The sequence below is a fragment of the Enoplosus armatus genome, chromosome 3, assembly GCF_043641665.1.
Source record: "Enoplosus armatus isolate fEnoArm2 chromosome 3, fEnoArm2.hap1, whole genome shotgun sequence".
In the NCBI taxonomy this organism is placed as follows: Eukaryota; Metazoa; Chordata; class Actinopteri; order Centrarchiformes; family Enoplosidae; genus Enoplosus; species Enoplosus armatus.
The window spans coordinates 5,189,670-5,212,681 of NC_092182.1; the positions used below are offsets into that span (position 1 = coordinate 5,189,670).

At 41.1% G+C, this 23,012-nt stretch overlaps 1 protein-coding gene across 1 annotated transcript in view; it reads left to right on the plus strand.

The window, feature by feature from the left end:
• Positions 1–23,012, plus strand: part of itpr1b (inositol 1,4,5-trisphosphate receptor, type 1b) — a 79,159-nt gene that overhangs the window by 22,634 nt on the left and 33,513 nt on the right. The window contains exons 25-42 of the mRNA XM_070903080.1: positions 68–233; positions 396–563; positions 714–785; positions 899–1,036; positions 1,174–1,299; positions 1,439–1,639; positions 1,813–2,064; positions 4,132–4,257; positions 4,450–4,578; positions 5,586–5,706; positions 5,810–5,994; positions 8,498–8,646; positions 9,799–9,910; positions 11,369–11,404; positions 18,927–18,974; positions 19,819–19,952; positions 20,978–20,997; positions 22,210–22,373. Of these exons, the coding sequence (XP_070759181.1) occupies positions 68–233; positions 396–563; positions 714–785; positions 899–1,036; positions 1,174–1,299; positions 1,439–1,639; positions 1,813–2,064; positions 4,132–4,257; positions 4,450–4,578; positions 5,586–5,706; positions 5,810–5,994; positions 8,498–8,646; positions 9,799–9,910; positions 11,369–11,404; positions 18,927–18,974; positions 19,819–19,952; positions 20,978–20,997; positions 22,210–22,373 (2,347 nt within the window). The remainder of the gene's footprint in view (positions 1–67; positions 234–395; positions 564–713; positions 786–898; positions 1,037–1,173; positions 1,300–1,438; positions 1,640–1,812; positions 2,065–4,131; positions 4,258–4,449; positions 4,579–5,585; positions 5,707–5,809; positions 5,995–8,497; positions 8,647–9,798; positions 9,911–11,368; positions 11,405–18,926; positions 18,975–19,818; positions 19,953–20,977; positions 20,998–22,209; positions 22,374–23,012) is intronic.

Sequence of the window (23,012 nt, forward strand, 5' to 3'; positions counted from 1 at the left end):
GAGGCTTTTCTGAAGCGAGGTAAAACAAGACAAAGTTTATGTAATTACTGTTCCAATGACCTTTCAGTGAGGAGAACACTCCACTGGACCTGGATGACCACGGTGGTCGTACCTTCCTAAGGGTCCTGCTGCACCTGACCATGCATGATTACCCTCCTCTCGTGTCTGGAGCGCTTCATCTGCTCTTCAGACACTTCAGCCAGAGGCAGGAGGTCCTCATGGCCTTCAAACAAGTAGGCCTTACCACTCTTTAACCCTTAATTTTAATATCTGACCATGCACGCATCTGGGCTAGCACTCGCAAGTTCAAAACTAGTCATTGAGAAATGTAAGGTTTTCTGAGAATGGGTTCATGTTGATTCAAATCTACTCTCTTAAAAAAACAAAACATGTAGGTCCAGCTGCTGGTGACCAGTCAGGATGTGGATAACTACAAGCAGATCAAGTCAGATCTGGACCAGCTGCGTTCTATTGTGGAGAAGTCTGAACTGTGGGTTTATAAGAGGCAAGGAGAAGATGGGATGGATGGAGATGGACCTTCAGAGTCCGACAACAAAAAGAAGGTACAGTTCACAAGAACATGAAAACATGAAACGTTTGTTAAACCGATGAAGAAGGAAGGTTCATTAAGGTCAATGTGCCTCATTAGAGATGTCAGAGTAATGCTATGAAACTTAAAGGACTTCTTCTCCTTATTGCTCCTTGTTTTACAGGGAGACTCACTTAGTTCGGACAAGAAAAAGACAGAAAGCACCAGCAGCTACAACTACAGGGTTGTAAAAGAGGTACGCTCATTTGTATGTTAATCTTGTATTTTCACGTTTGTGATGTATTGCCTGTAACAAAAATCCTCCTTCTGTGTGTGTGTGTGTGTGTGTGTGTGTGTGTGTGTGTTCAGATCCTGCTGCGTCTGAGTAAGCTGTGTGTCCAGGAGGGAAGCTCAGGGAAGAAGAGCAAGAAACAGCAGCAGAGGCTGTTGAGGAACATGGGAGCCCACAGTGTAGTGCTGGAGCTCCTACAAATCCCCTATGAGAAGGTGCAACGCTGCAGTATTGTATCACATGCAGAATAATTAGGAAGCTTTAAAGCTCTGCATAGCTTTCACACATTTGCAGTTCCCCATTAATGTAATGTAAATAAGAAGGAAGTCTGACTCTGTGTTATCTGCTTTAGGGCGAGGATGTTCGAATGCAGGAGATCATGAAACTGGCTCACGAGTTCCTGCAGAATTTCTGTGCAGGGAATCAGCAGAATCAGGCTCTCCTCCACAAGCATATCAACTTGTTTCTTAACCCGGGGGTGAGTGGCACAGGCATCTCAAGTTTACTCCTAGGTAGTGGTTTCTACAGTGGAGACAGTTCATTACCTTTTGGGGAAAAACAAATCTGAAAATTCACACAGCATTGCTATTTCCCCCCTTTTTTTCCAACTCTCTCAGATCCTAGAGGCAGTCACCATGCAGCACATTTTCATGAATAACTTCCAGCTGTGCAGCGAGATCAACGAGCGCGTGGTTCAGCACTTTGTTCACTGTACTGAGACTCACGGTCGACATGTCCAGTATCTCAAGTTCCTGCAGACCATTGTGAAGGCCGAGAACAAGTTCATCAAGAAGTGTCAGGACATTGTCATGGCTGAGGTCGGTTCTACAATCTTCATAACAGATGAAAGAAAATTAGTAATGCTAGTACTATAAAGGAGATAGGGATTCAAATGCAATCTAGTTTCTATGTCCTTTTAGCTGATCTAATGCACTCTTAACACTCTCTAACAAGATCTCTGCACTCTCTACTGTGACTCTCCCCGACTCAGCTGGTGAACTCGGGCGAGGACGTCCTGGTCTTCTACAACGACCGCGCCTCCTTCCAGACCCTGGTCCAGATGATGCGTTCGGAGCGGGACCGCATGGACGAAAACAGCCCTCTAATGTACCATATCCACCTGGTGGAACTGCTGGCTGTCTGCACTGAGGGCAAGAACGTCTACACTGAGATCAAGTGCAACTCCCTGCTGCCCCTGGATGATATTGTACGAGTCGTCACCCATGAAGACTGTATCCCTGAGGTATGAATGATGAGGTAGAAGACAGTAGTTTTAATTGTTAAGACGAACCCTCCTTCTCTTTTGAACTGATCAAGAACTCCACAGGATGTAGAATCAGTATGTGACTCTGGTTTAGCTAAAAACCAGGACAACAAAGCTGAACAAAGATAGGTAAAAGAACTGTTGTACATGTACATACAAGTAGGTGAAAAATATGTGTAAATATAGATATATATTTTTAAAAATACAACAACGACCACCAACATACAATGTCTATATACAAGTGTTACATATAGAACAAAGGAATAAATAACGAATGGTAAAGTACTAGATTACTTTATATACATGAAATTGGTGGTTATGTGCAGTATATGTATACATTTCTATATACATTATATACAGCGTGTAGAATTCATAGATAATACAGTTACTACATTATACATTGTTATCATTATAGATGTAGGAATATAGTGCCAATAAATGGTAAATGCATAATTTAGTCATAAAATGTGGTCTGTCTGCACCATTTTGTAGTTCATTTTTCACTGTGTTTAGGGGCATTTTTCATCTCCCAACGTCTGTTAAGATGACAGACAGCTACCCTGAAACTTAAACTTTGATCAATTCTTTTTTGATCAAAGTAGTTTGAGTGCATTGTTTTCTCAATGAGTAATGGTCATTCAGGCCCAGGGGCAGCAAAACAACTACAAATCATGATGATCCCAACTCCGTGCTTCACCTTAAGGATGATGTTATGGTAGGCTATTAGTTTGTTTTGCTTTATTACTCCAAAAATATAGTCTCATTGTTTTCATATAACATTGTCCCAGTGACATGATAGAACATACAGTGTACAATGTCATCAGTTGATTTTAAGGGAGAACTGTGCTTTCCTCCACTGTGTCCTTTCATGAGCACCATGTTCGCCCTATATTTTTCTTATTGCTGAGAAATAAATCACGAGCTAGGTGACTTTGAGATACTTAGACTGGTCCGTCACTGTAACCCAAGGGTTCTCTTCCACCTTTTTAAAACTTTTTTTGCCATCTTGAGTGAGTGAGGGATGTTTCACATCAGCTTCATGTGTTTTGTGCAGAATATTAAATATTAGTTTACATAGAGTGTATTTGTGTATTATAGTGACTTTGATGGAGATCACACCACATTTTATGGATTTTTTTCTTCTGTAGATGCATTACAAATAAAATGAGTATAATACAAAAGCATCAAAGTGTTTATTGTTAGAAGTTATAATAAACCTATTAAACAGATAGGCCACGTTTGCTTAAAAATCATTTTAAAAAAACTGTACTTTTTTAGACTGATAATGTGTGCAGAGGAAGTTAGTCAATGCGGGAGACTTTGTTTCTTTTCAAGCTAAACAAGTGATAGCGGTCAGAGGTGAAAGGCCACACGTAGGCAGTTTTCACAGACATTACAGATTCCCCTCATGTCAACCAAAAACTAAAGGCATGTCATGTTACAACCTGCTCATGAAAGTGCCATGATCAGGCATAACAGTGTCAGGGGGTGTTTTTGTGGCACATATTAGACCAGGAATCAGTATGTGCTTGTCAAAGATGACATCCAAACACGTATACTTACCAAATATTGATTCCTGTTGGCATGGGGTTCCTGTCTAAAACCTATTGTTTGGACTATAGTGAACTGCACATGCTCCAGGTGCAGCAAATGCTATCAGCATGAAGGTCTACTTGTATTGCGTGATTCTGTTGAGTTGGCATGGACCAGTACTCCTAATGAACATTTCCAGCACCTTGTTAAATGCATGTCCCTAAAAATTCAGACAGTTTTTAAGACAGATGGGGTTTCTACCTTAAACCAGCCAAGTGTTCCAGATAACAATAAATGAGGATAATCGTATATACTGTACAATGACATTGCACATGCAGTTTTGTAGGTTCTGACTCTGTTATTAAGATTTTGAGGAGCACTTACTGCTGCACACATGCTGTATGCCAGACATGTGTGTGTATATATACATTAGGTGTTTGAGAACTAGTTTTATTCCACCCCTGATAAATGTGCCGTTTTATTAAATTTGTTTGTTTGTTTGAATCCTACTAGGTGAAAATTGCCTATATCAACTTCCTGAACCACTGCTATGTCGACACAGAGGTGGAGATGAAGGAGATTTATACCTCCAACCACATGTGGAAGCTGTTTGAGAACTTCTTGGTGGATATTTGTAGGGTAAGCCACAATGTGTTTGTCAGACAATGTGATCAATAGATGGAGAGTGCTACTCCGCTTTATATTATGTCACAGGTTTGGCCGATTATGTCAACACAGCGTGCCGCGAACATATGTTACCTGTCGCCCACATGCAGGATGTGTGATTCAGTGGCTGTGCGTCATGCTAATATCTTTTCTGTCCTTGCCTAGGTATGCAACAACACCAGTGACAGGAAGCATGCGGATACCACGCTGGAGCGTTATGTAACTGAGACAGTCATGAGCATTGTCACATGTTTCTTCAGCTCTCCTTTCTCTGACCAGAGCACAAGCCTGCAGGTAATCTGGATTGTGGAGTATAGCATTTGAAATACAATGCAACTGCCATTTAAAGTCTATAAATCATGTATATGCTTGAGTACATTTTTATGTGTGCATATGTATATAAAATATTCTTCCCTCTGCATAGATGGCTCACCATATATATGTAAGTAATTGTGACTCTCCCACATTTTGTGTCCCAGCCCTTATCAACAGTCTCTGAATGTTCAGTGAAGTATCTTCACTGTGTGGGTTTTTCACATTTTCATAGCTTAGTCAGCACACAGACTCTGTTGTTCCCAGATCTGTGGGTGTGTTGCACAAGGTTTTGCTGAGACATGGTGCAGATGATGTGCTCACACAACGTGGTCACTCCGTTTCTTAGACCTTTGAGTAGCGGTGTCCTGTCGCCCACGTCTTTCCCAATAAACCATGACCAATACCCTCCATAGATTGCCAAATCCCTCGTACAGTAACTTTGTGGGGTAGTATTACATACAGTTGCCCACGTGACACCCTCTTTTCCCGTTATGTGGAGTTGTTTTGTTCCAACTTGGCCCCAGTAGAAATTGTTGGTTTTCTTTTATGTAAGCCTTTGCACATTGCTGAGAATTTTGCCTGTTGAGGTTTACCAGTACGTGATGACATCAAGACCCTCTTTCTCTCGCAACAGGCAGCCATTCTTGGAAAGATAACTGAGGTATTTATTGTACTGTGGCCAGCTGAGGCTGCTCTTCCATTATGGTGGTAGAAATCAGTTGTGCTCTCTGCCAAACACTGGTTTGGTGTGATGTGTTGGAACTGCATATGATCATAAACAGCTGGCCTTCGGGATCCAAAGCTGTAGACCCTTCCACCATAGGTGCTATAGCATGCTCACAATGTCATCTCTAGCACAAATTGGGCTCAACCTAGTCAGGGAACACAATAGGCACTATACAGTATGTGTTTTCCTTTTATTCTTTACTCTCTGTCATTGTATTTTTATTTAATTTTATTTAATTTGCTCTCTCTTTGTTTTACAGACTCGTCAGCCAGTATTTGTCCAACTGCTTCAGGGAGTTTTCAGGGTATTCCACTGTAACTGGCTTAACCCTGTTCAGAAGGCCTCAGTGGAGGCTTGCATTAAAGTACTCTCCGACGTGGGTAAGATAACGCCAACCACCAATCTCATATTGTAATAGAAAGGGCACTGTGGCATAAGATGAAAGCATTCTATATAAATATCTACATTCTTACTTCTACCCAGCTAAGAGCAGAGCCATTGCCATCCCAGTGGACTTGGACAGCCAGGTGAACAACTTGTTTGTCAAGTCCAATAATGTTGTGCAGAAGAGCATCCTCAGTTGGAGACTATCTGCTAAGAACACTACCAGACGAGACTCCGGCCTGACGACCTCCAAAGACTACAGAAACATCATTGAGAGGCTACAGGTTGGTAGCTAGGCATACGGTTTTTTTTCTTCTTTTTCAGTGGAATTCATTTAATTATTTTCTATTTAACAATAATTAAACCAGACATCTCATCTAACAGCGATCCCTCAAGCAGGAATGTGGTAGGATGACAGAAGAAAACACACACAAAACTAATACAAACCAACAAAAACTAGCAAAGTGGGGAAAAAAGTAAAAAAGAGAAATTAAAATTATTTATCTCTCTGTCAGCTGTGTGTATAAAGCAGGCCAGGTTATGGAGGAGAACAGCAAGCAGTAATGGGTTTTATAAAGTGCATTAGCGACACATCTGATGGCAAACTGGAACAGGACATCAAGTTCTTTCAGGAGTGGTAAGATGGTCATCTGTGCCAAATAGTCAGTCTGGCAGAGAGGAGCTCGAATTGGAATAAAGAAGGTGCAAGTATTTTAAACTACACAGCATGCGCATGCAGCTTTTGTTGTGTTTGTCTGTATTGATTAGATAGACGACCAACTAGTAGCCCCATGTTTATACTAATGATTGAATTTCTGGTAGATAACAAAAATGAATAATCTTTCATAAAATAAAAATGTTTTGTAATTGCAGACCTGTCTGTTCTTGTGGAATAAATCTCACAGAGAAGCAGCTAAAAATCACATTGTCACCAATCAAAAAGTGTTACAAAAAGTCAAGTAGTCAGGTTGAGTTAATAGTGAAACATCATATTGATCATTTTATTGTACTGATCAGATATGGACATTAACCACAGATAAAATATAAGCCCACATAACGATCTACTGGTGTAAATTTCAAAATATAACACATTAATGTTTGTCTACTGATATAATGCTTTTTGGAATCTTTATTTTAACTGTTATTCTTTAATTGGGTCCAGACTTTTCCTTAACCAGACAGTTGATTGTTTCTTTTTTTAATGCATATGCCATTTTGTTAATTTAGTCAAACTATTTTGTCTTATGTGATATATTATGAAGCTTTCCTACCATAAAGGCTGAGTTCTTATCCAGCAGCCATCTGGTGTGTCTGAGCCACATACTGTACAACAATACATTGTACAGGGAGAAGAGGAAAAAGTCTAAACTAAACTAAACGGTTTTCCTGGACCAGTGAATACCAGTGAACACTGGTGCGAAGTAAGTACTACGGCAGGAAAACGTCAGCAATGATTAGCGTAAGCTCAGTCTGCCTTTACATCTTGATTGTAATGTGCAGGTATAAAACAAAGTGGCGTGTGAGGCCACCATGGGCCAATCAAGACTCCCCACCAATGTGATTAATTGTTGGTAATATGACAAGAGTGATGTAATTCTTTTGGTAACTGTTAGGCAAACAAAGTTTGTTTTTTTTTGTTTGTTTTGTGAGGCCAAGCTGTTACACCCTATTTTCTCTCCTACTGACTCAGTATTCACTGGAAGTCTGGAAGAAAACTGGTTCTGTCTGGTTCAGATCAGCTGTTATCTCTGCTTACACAGGAATCCCAGGGGTTCGGCTGAAAAGTTCACAATATTTTCAGTGAAATGAACCATTCCAATTCCAAGACCAAACCTCATCATATATTGTCATAGGTTGTTTTGGGTTATTCACCAACCCATTCCAGGACAGAGAGTAATGTGGGTACCAAATTTTTTTCTTTCCTTTTATTTAGGGAATAGCATTTCTCAGAATGTATGCTTCAACGCTATTCATTGCCTGTTATGTTTTTTTCCCACATCCTAATAGCCCTTTTGTTCTACCGCTCACTAGACAGCCCACACAGCACTAGAATCACCAGCAGTCCTCATGATGCTGCTTTACTTATTTGCATAGTTTTCACACTAATCATCACCAGACGTGACAGAAAGTGCAAGTGGGACGGCGGTGGTGGTGTGTCGCACATATGGTTTGCTTTGTTTAAGTACAGTATGTAGTGTACTGGATATGTCACTTCCTGTTTCTCTTATACTCATTCATAAAGCAACCTCTGATATTGAGGTTGAATGCCGCTGGATTTTTTGGATGAAATAACTGATGTGGACGCATGTACGGAAGATATTGAGAGATAGTCAGAGGCGTAAATGGCGTAGAACTAATCCTTTAACTCTGAACAACAGACTGTCTTAATGATATAATAAACTCTCAGAAACATTAGCTCCTACATGTTACAAGAGAAACATGGGCTTTTGATTTTCTTTATATTATTTTTCAGTGGATTCAGTCGTGACTCTCCTTGTTGTACATATATATTATGTCACAAATCATTTCTAAAAACTGCATTATTAAGGCTGTTATGTCAACAGTCATTAAGTGTATGTCAATGTGGGGATGTGATGATAAGTTGGTTTGTTTATGTTTTGAAACATTTTAAAAAGTTCCAGACTAATAAATATTCAAGACTGTGGTTTCGTTAGGTGTATCAACGAGGAGACTAAAGTCCTAAGTCCGTGAACTCGTCACAGAAGTTGCTTTAGTCTGTTTTCTGGCCATGTCAAAGCTCTTGTTGTTTGTCGCTATGCTCTGCAGGACATAGTATCAGCGCTGGAGGACCGTCTGAGGCCGCTGGTCCAAGCTGAGCTCTCTGTGCTGGTGGATGTACTGCATCGTCCAGAGCTGCTCTTCCCTGAGAACACAGAGGCTCGCAAGAAATGTGAAAGCGGAGGATTCATATCAAAGTCAGTCTAAATCTCCAACCACCAGGTTATCTTTGTTTGTCCTAGGCTTAGAGAACGTTTACAGTTTTCATTCACTTGTTTATACACTATTTATCATGCTTTTAGTATACTTTTAAAATGTACCAAATACCTTTCTATTTTTTCTTTCTGTCCAGACAGCAATCCATTTCCATTTGTATGTCTGCAGTGGAATAATCTATTTTGAGAACAACTAGATAGGCAGGGGTTTACTTGTTCTGTGAGTGAAGTGAGTTGGGTTGAGTCTTTCTTACCCTTTTATTGAACAGATAATTTTGATAATACATGGTTATGGTTAGAATTTGGCCCCACTGGTAGAGTTTTATACTGCCAGTTTAATGTGGGATGGGACGGCTTCAGAGGAAATGAACTGGGGCAGCCAGTGCTCATATTTGTGTCTGTGGTTTTGTTTGTACTTTGGGTGTAACTTTACAACAAAACTGTGTGCAAATACATGCAATTTTGCGGTTTGCAGTTTTGCATGCAATTTAGAGGTCCTGGACATTGAGCTTCCTGCTATGAGTGAGACAAAAAAAGGTATTCAAACTGTAATGGATACATTAGGTTTCCTAACAACCATAAATTAGTGTTTAGTGCTGTAGAGAAAACAAATGTGGAAATAACACGCATGAAATACTTACCTTTAAGTGGTGGATACTGACATGTTTTTTTCAATGGTGTTTTGTTGTGCTCGATAAGAGCTCAGCTTGGATTACAAGGAACCTAGCGAGACACATGAAGGGATTATCCTGCTATTTATGGCCGCCATTGTGGAGTACAATAGTTTGTGGAAAAGTGTGTCAACCTTCACGAGCACTGGACTCTCTATAGGTCTTTGAGAGCTCAATAACATCTGCCCTGGTGTTGAGAAGTTTCCCAATTGTGCTCTGAATAACCATTATTTTGGGATTTTCTGCCATTTCCATTTCAATCCATGACATTTGAATGAGCTGTTGGGCCCTTATCCTCCAAATCTGTTGTTTTGGGCTAAAACATGATCATGGTATGATGGAAATCAGCCAAAATAATATGTTGTGATTTTCAGTAGTAGGAGTCATGTGGTTGGAGAACAGCAGCTTTCATCAATCCATGTGTATGTCCTCACTTTTTCTCTCTCTCTGTCCTCCTGACCAGACTGATCAAACACACCAAGCAGTTGCTGGAGGAGAATGAGGAGCGCCTGTGCATCAAAGTACTGCAGACGCTGAGGGAAATGATGACAAAAGACCGGGGCTATGGGGAGAAGGTGTGTTACCTCAGTGTTCCTGTTTCTCATCATCTGCTTGTAGTCGTGCCCAAGACTCACCCACACATGAGATGAAACACTTTACCAACATCTCAGGATACAGTGTCACTGTCCCACTGCACCAAGCTTGCTGGAAGACATAAGATCAAAAAATGGTAAAATAAAAGAAGAGGCTGACCTCCCCTTGTTTGCCTCTGGAGCCTGTATAGCACGCTGAATGGAAAAGATCCGTACGTCTTTTATTTGGAATCACTGCAGCTGGGCCAATTTATGAACACTGTGCCATGTCTAGTTTTATGCTTGGCAAACACTGGTACATATTTAATAAATATGTCTTCCCAAAGTACCTTATCAAACAGTAAGTCTAAAAGACTGAAGTAATTTCAACATTATCAACACCATGAACAACATGCATGCTTCCACTCTCTCACTCAACCATTCTACACAGCATTCATTGGTTACTAATGCCCTCACCGGCTACTAATGACCTCTTCCACTAATCTCTAATTGATTGCTTCAACTCTGTCAGCTTGTTTCATCAACAATAGCAGCACAGTATATCACAAGTTGAAGCAAAGTCAACCTACAACTGGAAATTTAGATTTTGACACATGAAATTTGAAGGATTTGTTTTTTAATTTTCGATGCAATGGCTGGCAGTATGTTTTAAAGGTATCCTGTGGCGTTCCTGACCAGACGCAGCACTATGGAGCATGGTTTTTTTGAGCAAGTCCCTTTTCTATTTGTATCTCACGCATGTGCAATAGGACGCAGGCACTACCAAAATGTGGTGTTAATAAAAAAATTGCTTTGCAGATTTTAATGAGGATGGAAATGCTTGCAAAGCTTCAAGGATACACAATGTGTTTTGGTGAGAAATACTGAATGGAAATAAACAGTTGAAACTGAAAACTCCACAGGGTACCTTTTTAATAGAATCGGTTAGCCTTCATTTATGAGTTACTCCGCAGCACACAAACCATAGAGGTCTATTAACTCTACAAGCATACAGAACAGCAACATACTTGAAATAGAGAATATAGCCTCTTATATTTCAAAGAAAATTAGAAGCACTGAAGACATATTCAGAGCTAAAGAATACTTATTGTATTGTAGTATTATTGAATATATATAATTGCCAACTCCCAAGTAATATCAGTGCACCCCATTAAAGGCAATGTGAAGACAAGAGTATTCTTGTACTTGTACTTAAAGGTGGTAAATACTTGCAACTATTTAAATACTTAAATCAATGTCAATCTTAATATGTGTGTCTGGGGAGGGGTGTTGCCATTGTTAATCATGTTCTGGTTCTGAGCTTTAACATGCTATCCTTTCACTAACTTGACATGCTTTGTGTGTTTGTGACAAGCTTTACATTTGCACACTTGTGACCGAGCTTTACCTCACTAATCTAGCTCTGCTAACTCTCTGCCCCCTATACTCTTTCTCTTGCAGTTGATTGCCTTTGATGATGAAATGGATGTGGCTGAGGTTGATCATTTTACTTACTATTGTGATGTACATTTGATGTGTCTCCCACTAACTGCGTAGTGTACTGCTTGTGCTGCAAGTAGACGTTCTCGCGTCACACGGCTTAGCCCATCCCTCCCTGTTTTGTGCTCCTCATCTCCATGTTGAAATGTAGCATACTGTTAGCATGTCTGGCTCACATTATGCAATATGCTTGTCTGCTGTGCCTGTATATGGTCATGTACTTACTTACTGTATTGGAGTGCACTCTTTAAGGAAGAAATTTGTTTTTAGAAGAATACTAATTTACGGAATACATTCTGGAGAACGCAGACATACAATATTACTGCATAGTTAACAACAGATTTTAGGTGTACTATTGTTAATCCATTTTAACAGCTTTATTTGAAAGTCTGTAACAGAACAGTTCTACAGCTTCCCTATAATAACATCTATATGCAGCTAAGATTGCTCATCACAAATTGTGTGGGACTTGTGGGCCCTGGAATTTCCGTGGAGGGACAGAGGGTGATTTATTATTTTTATTTTTGTATCCAAACACTGTTACATATATTAACATTTTAACTACCAGCATCATACCCTTGTCCTACTGAGGAGATTTGTACCTTCTCTAATTTTTCATAATTTACTTGGTCTTAATATTGAGATCTTTATTATTATTATTTGATTATTTTTTTTATTAAAACTCAACTTTTCAGTGGTATTTTCTAGAATTATTACTTGGCCACATGAAGGTCTGAATGCTTTTTTCAATGCTGTCTTCACACTGCTAGGAGGAAAATTCTGATTACTGAATCCAAGTAGTCTGATTTAAATATTCTGAGTCTAAAAATACCAGCATTAGCCTATAATACACCCATCATGAGTACGTTTTTAGTTGTAGAATGTAAAATCCTTCCAGGTCGCAAACCCCAACGGCCCTGCTGATAGTATAATCTAACTAAGTGAACACACTAACAAACTGAACACGGTAAGGCGGTATTTAGTAGGGCTATTCTGTTACATTGCATCACATCAATGACATATTTTTTTCGTCACTCAATCTACACGCCGCACAGCCCTCTTATGATGGATGGTGGTGGGAGGGTATATTCTTCTGAGCCCTTTGCCACCATTACAAGAGCAGGTGTGAGTGTATATATAGCTGAGGATACTCCATCTAACAGATAGTTCATAATACCAGGGCACTGGACTGTGTGTGGGCGGCGTGCATGTCATGCGTGTGCATTGCAAAAATATGTGTGGTCGTGACCTGTGGCCTTAAGGCGCTGGATAAAACTGGGTTTCTCCTTTCTGTTTGTAATAGTGAGTGGACATCACAGCGATTAAGGGTGTGACTAGAGAGGAACCATATCTCACATGTCACTGGTGACTAATGTCACAGGATGGGACCTATCTATCCTACTCCTTTGTTTTTAGTTTGTAGGGGATTTTTTAGTGGTTACATTTTGTGACATTTTACTCCTAGTAAATGTTGTTTTAGAGTACTGTAGTAATCGTAGGAGCAAATCGTTTTTAACACCCAGAGATCTTGGATAAAGTATCTCATATGGACCGCTGCAGTCCTCTTTATTCAGACCAGAAGTCAGTCCACTCACCTTTAGCTTATTCAAGGCAGTCACTGGTCTTTTGACCATTTCTAGGAGACAATGCATATCCCTATCCATGTCTCTTTTCACCGGATTGCCAGTGAGTTTTAGAGTAACATTTAAGATCTTATTGATACCTCTTTAAAGGCACTGCATGATGAGGCTCCCACGCACATTGTAGACGTGTTAGTCTAGTCATTAGTGGGCATTAGCACAGCCTGAGATCCTTTTAGGGTCTTGTTGTTTCAACTACTCGCTTGATTACCGGGATGGCAAAGCCTTTTCATTTCAACTTCTTGCTTGAGCAACTCAGTGTAACCAAATCAGTGACCTTTTTATAATCAGTTCATAAAACTCACATTTACCTGAAGTCTTTTTCATAGTTTGATCAGGTCCCCTCACCATTTTACTTTTTAATATATATTTTTTTACTTTGCTTTTGTTGTTTTTATTTTGCTATGTTTTTCTTATTTTGAGTACTTTTTATTTTTATTGTTTTGCTCTTTCGTTGTTTTTTGTTCTGAAGCACTTTACTTTTTAGAAAGGTTCTATAGAATTTGACGAAACGGTACCAATTCAAGGTCCGCTAAGTTTTTTTTTCTGGAGCTTTCATCCGTATCATAAGGTCTTCATCAGTAGATGGAGTTGACATGTAAGCTGTTATGATTTAATTCATAGGACTATGAAGACATTGCGTTCATGTCGGCTTACGCATCAAAGGTCACTCTTGACCTTGGAAATAGTAGTTTGACAAAACAGTCATTACTCAAGGTTCACTTACTATATTTTTCAGGAGCTTTTTAGATGAGAAGCCCTGAAGATGCTATGGATAAAATCATAGCAGCTACTGAGCTTGCATGTCAACAGGTTCATCTCCATGACAACTGAGCAAACTCAGTCCACTGATGGAGAAATGGTAGTAAGTGTACCTTGTGTTGGGATTATTTTACTGGCTTGGTTTGGCACAGCATATTTTAATGATTACAGCCTGCTTGCTAGCTTCTCTTGAAATCAGTAAATTTGTCAAAACTGTAAGCGCACATCTTCAGAGCAGGAGAATCTGTGCCAGCAGGAAAACAACCCAGAAGAGTGAAACACAGGCAGACATTAGATGAGTCACTTTATCAAGAGTGTGGCGAGTGCAAGGGAAGTGAACAATGATGATATTTGGGAAAATTGTCAGAAAGGGTCTTTCCACAGTTTCCAGGAAGCAACATGCTCTCAGTTTCTCTATTATATCCCTTCCCTCCCTCCTTATTCATGCCGCCTGGTACTGTAGCAATGGAAATCCCCGGCTTCCACAAAAACAGGGCTGTTCTCAGAGACGGGCGCTTTGTTCCATCAGCTCCTCCCATATGCATTTTAAGAATGTACACGTACTCCCTCATCCCCCGCAGCACATGCTGTATGTCACTCATTCATGCACGCACTCACATTAACAGCCCCCCCCCCCGACTGCTGCCTGGCAGCATGTGTGTGGATATCATTCAGATGGAAGACAGGCAGCCCAAAACCCCAACTTCCTCTCAGCAGCAGCAAGATAAACTGCCATGATGGCTGTTATGTAACCCCAGTTTAGCCTGCTGCTGCTCCCTGACCTACCATAACCCCCCCCCCCCCCCCAAAGGTCTCGAAGAATGAGTGCAGCTGTCAGTTTCGCTGCCGTTTGACAGACCCCAACATAGTTCTAGATGTTGCATGCCATCTAGAACTTGACTGTGTGTGTGTGTGTGTGTGTCCAGGGGGAGTGATGAGAGAGCAGGATAAAGCTGAGTGACGGTTCACCCATTAGCGGAGGTTATCTCACTGTTCCAGAAATAGAAACGTGATAAAACACGAGCCAGGGGGAAAACAAGACATGACCCGGCCTGCCACCCTCATTGTCGGGCCTGATCATATCATTCACTGCATGTGTTTGTGTTTCCTTCACATGCACGTGAGCTTCTTTTGTTTGTGAGACTGTGGGAGGTCGAAGAGGTCAGGTGGAGATGATGTCTCTGTCTTATTCTGGTGATGTAACATGGCTTGCTGAGGACGTAACCCATACATGTAGTCAGGGTTATATAAGGGAGGGAGTATTTCTCTGCTAGTGTGGTGGTCTCTGTGCGTGTGTGTATGTGTTTCGCAAGCTCTCCATCTATTTATGTTTGTGCCCCCCCCCCCCCCCACACACACACACACACACACACACACACACACACACACACACACACACACGCCTCCTCATTATGCTGACGAATTACTATTTATTTAGCTAGAGATTTCCAGATTATTGTTTCCTCATTTTTCTGACCACATCCCTGCCGATCCTTTCACAAATATTGTTTTGTCCATTTCACTTTCACTTTCTCAGCCATGCTTTTTTTTTTCTTCTTCTCCACTGACTGGACTTCTCTTAGTGCAACTTATCCGGCAGCCACTCCCATCACCAACTCTGCCAAACCGCCTCAGATAGACTCTGCTTGTCCTTGTTTATCCTCCTGCCTGCTGCTGCGGGTGAAGTCAGGAGATACTGTTGGGCTGCTGTTTCTTTCTTGGTCAAGTGGGGGAGCTGCAGACGTTCCTCAGCAACATGCAGCACTGTCCCAGTTTCCTTTTACTTAATGCTGCACGATTCTTGGGCTCCAGCCAGCTCTCAGGAAGCGGTTACATAAGAGTCAACAAATTTTCTTTCCTTTTTTTTTTTCTCTCTCTCTCTCTCTCTCTCTCTCTCTCTGTTTTCCTGGAATTTTCAACTCTCTACTGATGTGTGACCTTCAGTGGTAATTGGCAATAAAAGTGCAGCAGAGATGTCTTCCAGGAGACAGTAGCAGTGATGCGCCTCGATATAGGCAGCGCAGGGTAGACAGGGAGGCCATGGGAAAGTTGGGGATTCACTTTGGGTGGTGAGTGTGCACTTCAGTCAGTGTAACACCTGCTAATTGTTTGAGGGCTGCCTCTGTGACAGGCCAATTTTCTATTGTCAGCAGAGTGCTATACAAAACTGAAGACTTAGCTTTCGTTTTCCTTGATTATGAACAGCCAATATTCTTTATGATTACCAGTGAGGCGAGGTAAGGCAATACTCACTGTGTCTGGCTCTTTTGGGAGACGGGTTAAGGCTCTTAGTTGTGTTATTGTAAACGAAGGGATGGTTTGACTACTGGCAGTTCCTTGAAATATGAAGATTTTTCTGTTCAGTGAGATCATACGACCTTAACTGCCTCTGTGTCTGCATATGCCCTGAATCTCATTGTGTTTGTTTGTCTGGCATTGCCTCTATGGATGTTTCATCATCATTCTGGGAAGCGCAACAAGTGGAACTGATGCTGACAATTACGGGGTGAAGCCGTCCAGCTGATGCATCCTTTTATACGTCATAAAATGGCAAGCGAGCAGTTGACAATTGTTAACATAGCAAATGAGGTCAGATTACACACAGTTTTCATGTTCCACCGCCAAAAGCGGTTCCATTCAGAACTGAATTAGAAGCCGTTGGCGATGGATGTTGGATATTGCTTCAGTTGAATGCGTAACGCATCACCATTTCTCTGTGGAAATCAATGTGTTGACGTAAAGAAGGCCTGATATAGGGAAATTCCTGTCCAGTTGCACAATTAATCAGCACAAACCACCATGACTAGGGAGACACATGCCCATGTTAGGCTGCATGTTTGTTATGTAGTTTCTCACATCCGCTGCCCTCTCTGCACTGAGGTTTTGTGTGTGTGTCTGTGCGCATGTATATATGTATTTTTATAATCTTCATCAGTTAAAAGTTAAATTAGTTGTTTACTTTCTTGAACAACTTTTTGAATGCCTCTATGCTCTGTAGGCTATCATAAAATTTTATTTTATTTAGTTTTAGTTTTTTATCAAATAGAATTTTAGGAATTGAGGGACTTGATATAATTGTGTTAAGTACTTTTGTTTAAGCTTCGTTATTTGGTTGCCAATTTGCATTTTATTGTTATTATTAATCTGTTTTAGTTTTATTTTGCTCACACTATGTAACTGGCCTGCCATTAGCTACAACCCCACAGAGTTAAATATCAATGCTTTTGTTTCTTTTTTTCTTTTTTTTCCCATTTCGTTTTGTTGGTTCCAGTAGTTTCGGAAAATGCACTGAAAATTAGTTGTTTTTATATCCCGTTGCAGCTCTGTCCATACAAGCCAACATTTACTGTTTAAAGATTAGTTGTGCTTTTTAATCAGACTGTTGAGACAAACTTTCCAACAGCAAAAATATGATTCAGCTGTGTTCCCCTGTGTGGTACCACCAGGTCGGAAATTGGCCTTTATAGCAACCAGTGTGCACACTCAGATGAGTGTACATATTGGTAAGTTGAATGAGTGTGTGCATATTTTAGCTTTTACTGCCTCGTATCGTTCATGTCATGTAGGGGTGATGAGGGCGGCAACACTTTGCTGTAGGAGGTTAACAGTGAACCACAGAATGCTAAACACACCACAGTGTCGCATTATAGTGTGTTGAAAGTGAGGCAGTTTGTACAGTCTTCTGCTTTCTCGCTGCAGTTGATGCTACTAATCATCCATGCTGTCCCATTAGGCCAGCTCTATGAGAACGCACAACACGAGACACAATGAAATCATTTCCTACATACTGTAAGCAATCCATTATCACCGTGATCTCAGGGAGCAACGTGTTTTTTTAGCCGCCTGCTCTCTGCCCCTAGGTTCTTTAAGATGCTCACATTTATGATGTGCTGTTGTGCATGTGACTGGCAATCTTAGCAAGCAGTAGAAGGCTCGATACAGATAGATGCGTCCGTAAATAGCAGCCTTTAGGGACAAGGTTTTTGCGTGTTTTTTCTGGGGTGCAACTCTTTGGAGGCAGAAGCAGCATAACTAATTCAACATCTTCAAACCTTGACTAACATCATCCTTTTATTTCCAATCAGCTGGCACCTCCACCTGAGCCTGAAGTCCCTGCCGAGGTGTGTTTAAGACCCATATAGCCACGCTAATATGGGTCACTGCTGATCATATTTGTATACTAATTCCTTCCCATTACGCTTGTTCAGTCTTAAACATCTGTTTATCTAAATAGATAAGAGTCACAACCCATCCCCATGTTGTGTTTCCTACTTTGAGGGCCCCCTACCTCTGTGGGACTACATTATGCTACATATCGACCCCTTGTTTGTGCTCCGCCTCCCACTCATGCAATCTTCCCTCCCTCCTTCCCTTCTGCCTTGCCTTCATCTTTCCTTCCACCTCTTGGTTTTTTGAGCAAAGTCCAATTTCCTGACCGTCTTTCATGGTGTGTGTGTGTGTGTGTGTGTGTGTGTGTGTGTGGTGGTGGGGGGTTGAAGTCATGGGTGAGGTGTTTTTCCATGCCAGATTGGTGCTTACAGTGTGTGTCAGTAGCTCACGGCTCCATTATGTAGCTTGAACAGAGCGCCCCCCCCCCCCCCACAGTCTCATGGCTTATGTCCCCCCCCCCCCAGCTTGTCATCCTCTTATGTAAATAATTTGAGCTCTTTTGCCACATTGACTGTATGCTGTACATTAACTGTATACTGTAAAGTAATGAGGGAGTCACCACATGGCAAGACTACAATGTTTGACATTTCCCACACTGGACTGTCAAGAGTGGGGAGTTTTATAAGTTGATGGCTTAAAATTTTTGGATGTTTCACATAAACAGTGAAATGAGCTTTTAATATGATGTGTCAATCCGTCCTTGCACGAAGCCTTGCATGACTTTGACTCGACCTCACATCTTCCCTGACACAACCACTTCCCTCTTAACTGCATGATCTAATTTGCACCCAGTTTCCTGCATGCTAGTAAAGTGACTAATTTGCACTGTATTAACACCCTATTTTGTTTTCTAATTCCTTTTCCAAATTTCCTTTCCGAACGTTTTATTTTATTTTATTTTTTTCTCTTATTTTATTGCTTTCTGCTAACTCACCTCACCTTTTAAGGATCTTGATCCCAACCAGCCACAGAAGCAACTGGAGGATCAAAGGAGGGTAGGTACTGAGTTTGGTTTGCTGTGGTCTGGTCCAGGCTGCCATCCTATTGATGGCTGACAACTGACTGACTGCCCCCCACAATCGCACCGCTTCCACAGCATGCCCCCCCCCTCGCTCCCCTGCCAGTTATATGATATGTAACATGTGAGGCACATCAACAGATGGACATTAACTTTGGGTGTTCGTCTCTTCTTTGACGGTTTGTGACATGTTTGGCCCAGAGGGTCCATGTGCGTGACTGCACTGATTTACACCAAACCAATATGGGGAAACATTGAATGTCAGCATATGTTGAGATGGGAGAGGGCAGAGTGTCGCCTTTGAACATCATTGACTGATGTCAGAGGGCAAAGGTCAAATGAGAAGATGCTGTGTTGTTTTGACTAAGGGGGATATCTTATTAGGATTGGCCTTCAAGGCACTCTTTTCTTTTTTGTGTATTATTATTTATATTTTTGTATTTATTTTATTTTTATTTATACCACATTTCTGTACAACTGCAGTCATTTTTAAAGCTTTTAATTTAATTGCCCTGAACATCTCTAAAAGTTCCAAATAGGATGAAAAACAAAGGGCAAGGCTTTCAAGAGGGGCAAATGTAAGAGGAGATGAGAGAAAAACAAATGACTTTACACGTATTTCCAAAGTTATGTGTCCATGCAACCTTGTAACTTTTCAAGTGGGCTTTTTGATGTAGGACTATTAGTGGGATTAAATTAATTCTTTCATTTTCTTCAGATTTCTAGTCTTGTACTGCTACATTAGCACAGTAACACTGATGCTGGGTTGTAGCTCCATTTCTGTGACATGGTAACATCCTAACATCCATTTTCACCAATAGGGTGAAGCTCTGCGGCAGATCTTGGTCAATCGATACTATGGAAATGTCAAACCTGGCCAGAGGAGGGATAGCCTTACAACCTTCAGCAACGGTCCACTCACTCCTGGAGCACAGGGAAAATCACCTACAGGTGTGTGTAACAATACAGTAACTGTGTGTCTCTTTGGTTATGCTCCATAAAGATAAGATAAGATGATTGTGAAATGATTTACTTATTCATCTTGCAGTATAGAGTTTTTAACGCTACAGTAGACAGTGCACAAAATCTTACCCATACAAGGCATTCTCTGCTTTTTTATTTTATATTATTTTGTTTTTATGATTCTCTTTACCATCAGAAGTTGATTTACACATGAATAAAATCTTTTTTTAGTGTAGAAACTCTGTCCGAGTTGTGGCTGTGATGAGAGTTTTGCCAGTTACTTAAACTGGTACTAGGTAAACATTTGGCCAGAAGCAAAACTTTAAATGATTTTAAATCATTGTATGAATTTCTCAGGAAAGCTTGCGTGGAAGTTCCTCTCATGTCGGAAATGTTTGTTGTTAGTTAAACAGATTACAAAGAGTAGTCATAGTGACAGACACCACATACAATTTCCACCGGGTTGTAGTAAACAAGATAGCATTCACGTGGGTGGACATCACCCACCTGGACAACACTCACAGCAGTATACATTTTGTGCATGTGTGCATTGGATTCAGAGTAACACATTTACAGAAGGCCATACATATGTGCAGAAAACAGGTGTTGTACAAACTAAAGCAATCTCTCCATCCATCCATCTCTCAATCTTTACTCCATCCACACTGACATTCACAAATGTAATAGATTGTTCGTGACTGACATTTATTCATTCCAGCAAGTCGCTCTGTGTCTCTCATCACAGCGATGACTCATCGTTCATCTCTAATGCTTAGAGCGGCGGAGAAAAGAAAAAAAGCGATCTTATTCACAGCCATGGCCTTGTACTCCTTTAAGCCCTTGGACCTCGGCTCTGCTACTGAGCATACTGCGGGCCGTGTTGTTGCCAGGCGACCAGAGAGCCAAGCTCCGTCTAGAATGGGATGTGTTGTTGATTCAGTGGCTCGCCCAGCCAGAGATGGCTCTGATGGGTGCTGTTATCTCACCACTGCTTCCCTGGCTGGCTGCAGCCAGCAGCAACAGCAGTGGGAGTTTAAGTACCTCCATGGATTACAGACACATCTGATGCTATTTGTGCACTATGGCTCGATGGATAGAAAAGACACCTGTGGCTCATTCCATGCATCACAAACTCCTTTTATCAAACGGCATCCTATATAAACCTCTGGACTCTTTATTAAAGCCACTATATGTAGAGTTTTTGATGTGATGATAGCATCTCTCTGATTATTGTGATGGTTTTGCTTTGTGGAATATGAAATAATCCTGGTGAAAATTGGTCCAGCCTCTGAGTTGCTTGCAGTCCTTCATGTCAGTTTCGTCTAGGATCTGCGGCGGAGAGGTGGCAGCTTGTATTGCTGCCTACTATAGTTGTTTGTGTTGTTTTGTTTTTTGACCGATGCCACTGGGGGGCATCAAAGTTAGAAATGTTCAAATTCAACACGTAGTGGCTTTAAAATGCCTTTTCGTTCTGTACACTGCTGACTTGATTAGTTCGCTTCCTTCATTCAGGCTGATAGTGTGTTCATGTTATCAATTTATTGTCGGATGTTTTTTTTTTTTCTTCTTTGTTTGTTTGTTTTTTTTGTTTGTTAGTGACGCATCAGTCTCTGGACATCACTTTCAGTTGACACTGATGCTGCCGGAGTGGTTGCTAGGAGCAGCTAACTTAGCGTTTTTCACAACTATGTTGCTTTAAGAGTAATTTTATCTGCACGAGGACTTACGACATGTTATTCCGCTGCATCTGTCTCATCCACCATTTTACTGTCACTATTTTTGTCCCCATTCTTAATCTGGCCCACTAAACTCTGATTGGTTGAGGTATGGTATGGGGAATGATTCATATGTCTTATACCAGGCTAGCAAGATCTGGTTTGCATCTGCTCTTGCCTTAATAATCTCAATAATTTACTATTAGTGAACAGAGTAACCCACTAGCGGCCATGTTCAGTGTCCTCTCTTAGTTTAGCATGTTCCTGAAATAGAAATGTTGTACTTATGTATTACATTTATTTAATTTATTTATCATATTAGTAAGCTATAACTAACAATATCACTACATGAATTTGTTCATATTGTGGCAACAAATGCAGTGACTTGATAAAGAAACGGTCAATCAAATATGATAATAGATTGCGACCCATGTTCTATTATGTAATCTGTCTGAAATCTGAATACATCAGTATTAATGTAGATGATAATCATTTTCGCTTCTGTGACCATAGTTGTCAGCTCCGGGGTCGGAGGTCGAGGGGAGCTGAGTTTGGCAGAGGTCCAGTGCCATCTGGACAAAGAAGGCGCTTCTGATCTGGTCATTGACCTTATCATGAATGCTACCAGTGACCGGATCTTCCAGGAGAGCATACTGTTGGCCATCGCCCTGCTGGAGGGTGGAAACACGGTCATCCAGGTAATTGGGGGTTACTGAGTTGAAGAGTACACAGCACACACAGTGCAGACGAGTGCGGGTGTGAAGTGTTAATGAGGTCCAGCACTCGCATGTCTGGCCTGCAATTAAATGGGACTACTGAGAGCATGAGCAGAATCTCAACAAGGAGATGTTACCTCAGGGGTTCAAAGCTGTGGTGTGAAGAATTTAAGTTATTGCCCTGGAGTTGCTGTCAGCAGAAAAAAAAATAAGTGACGGGATGACTTCCAATGGGAAAAGGAAAGATACTCAGTTGACAGGGTAGCAAGCCAGGCACTTTATAATCTGTTGTGTTTGAACTTGACATTTTGGGTTGTGAAAAAAAGGGAAAGTGAGTTTGGGACATGGAAGTGGAGGAGAAAGGGAAGTCAGAAAGGAAGAGGAACAGTAGTCTGCTGGGAGAGGTCAAAGCAGCCAAACACGTCATTGCCTTCCCCACAGCCAGCCAGGGGTTGCTAAGGCAACGCTAACTCTTTGTGAACCTCATAGCAAGCGGGTTGAGAGGGGAGAGAGCTGCTGTGTTTGCAACTGCATTATTTCAGCTTTGCAGGGAGGTGTGTGTGTGTGTGTGTGTGTGTGTGTGAACTAGAATTTGTGTATGCATGTATTTGTGTGTGTGAG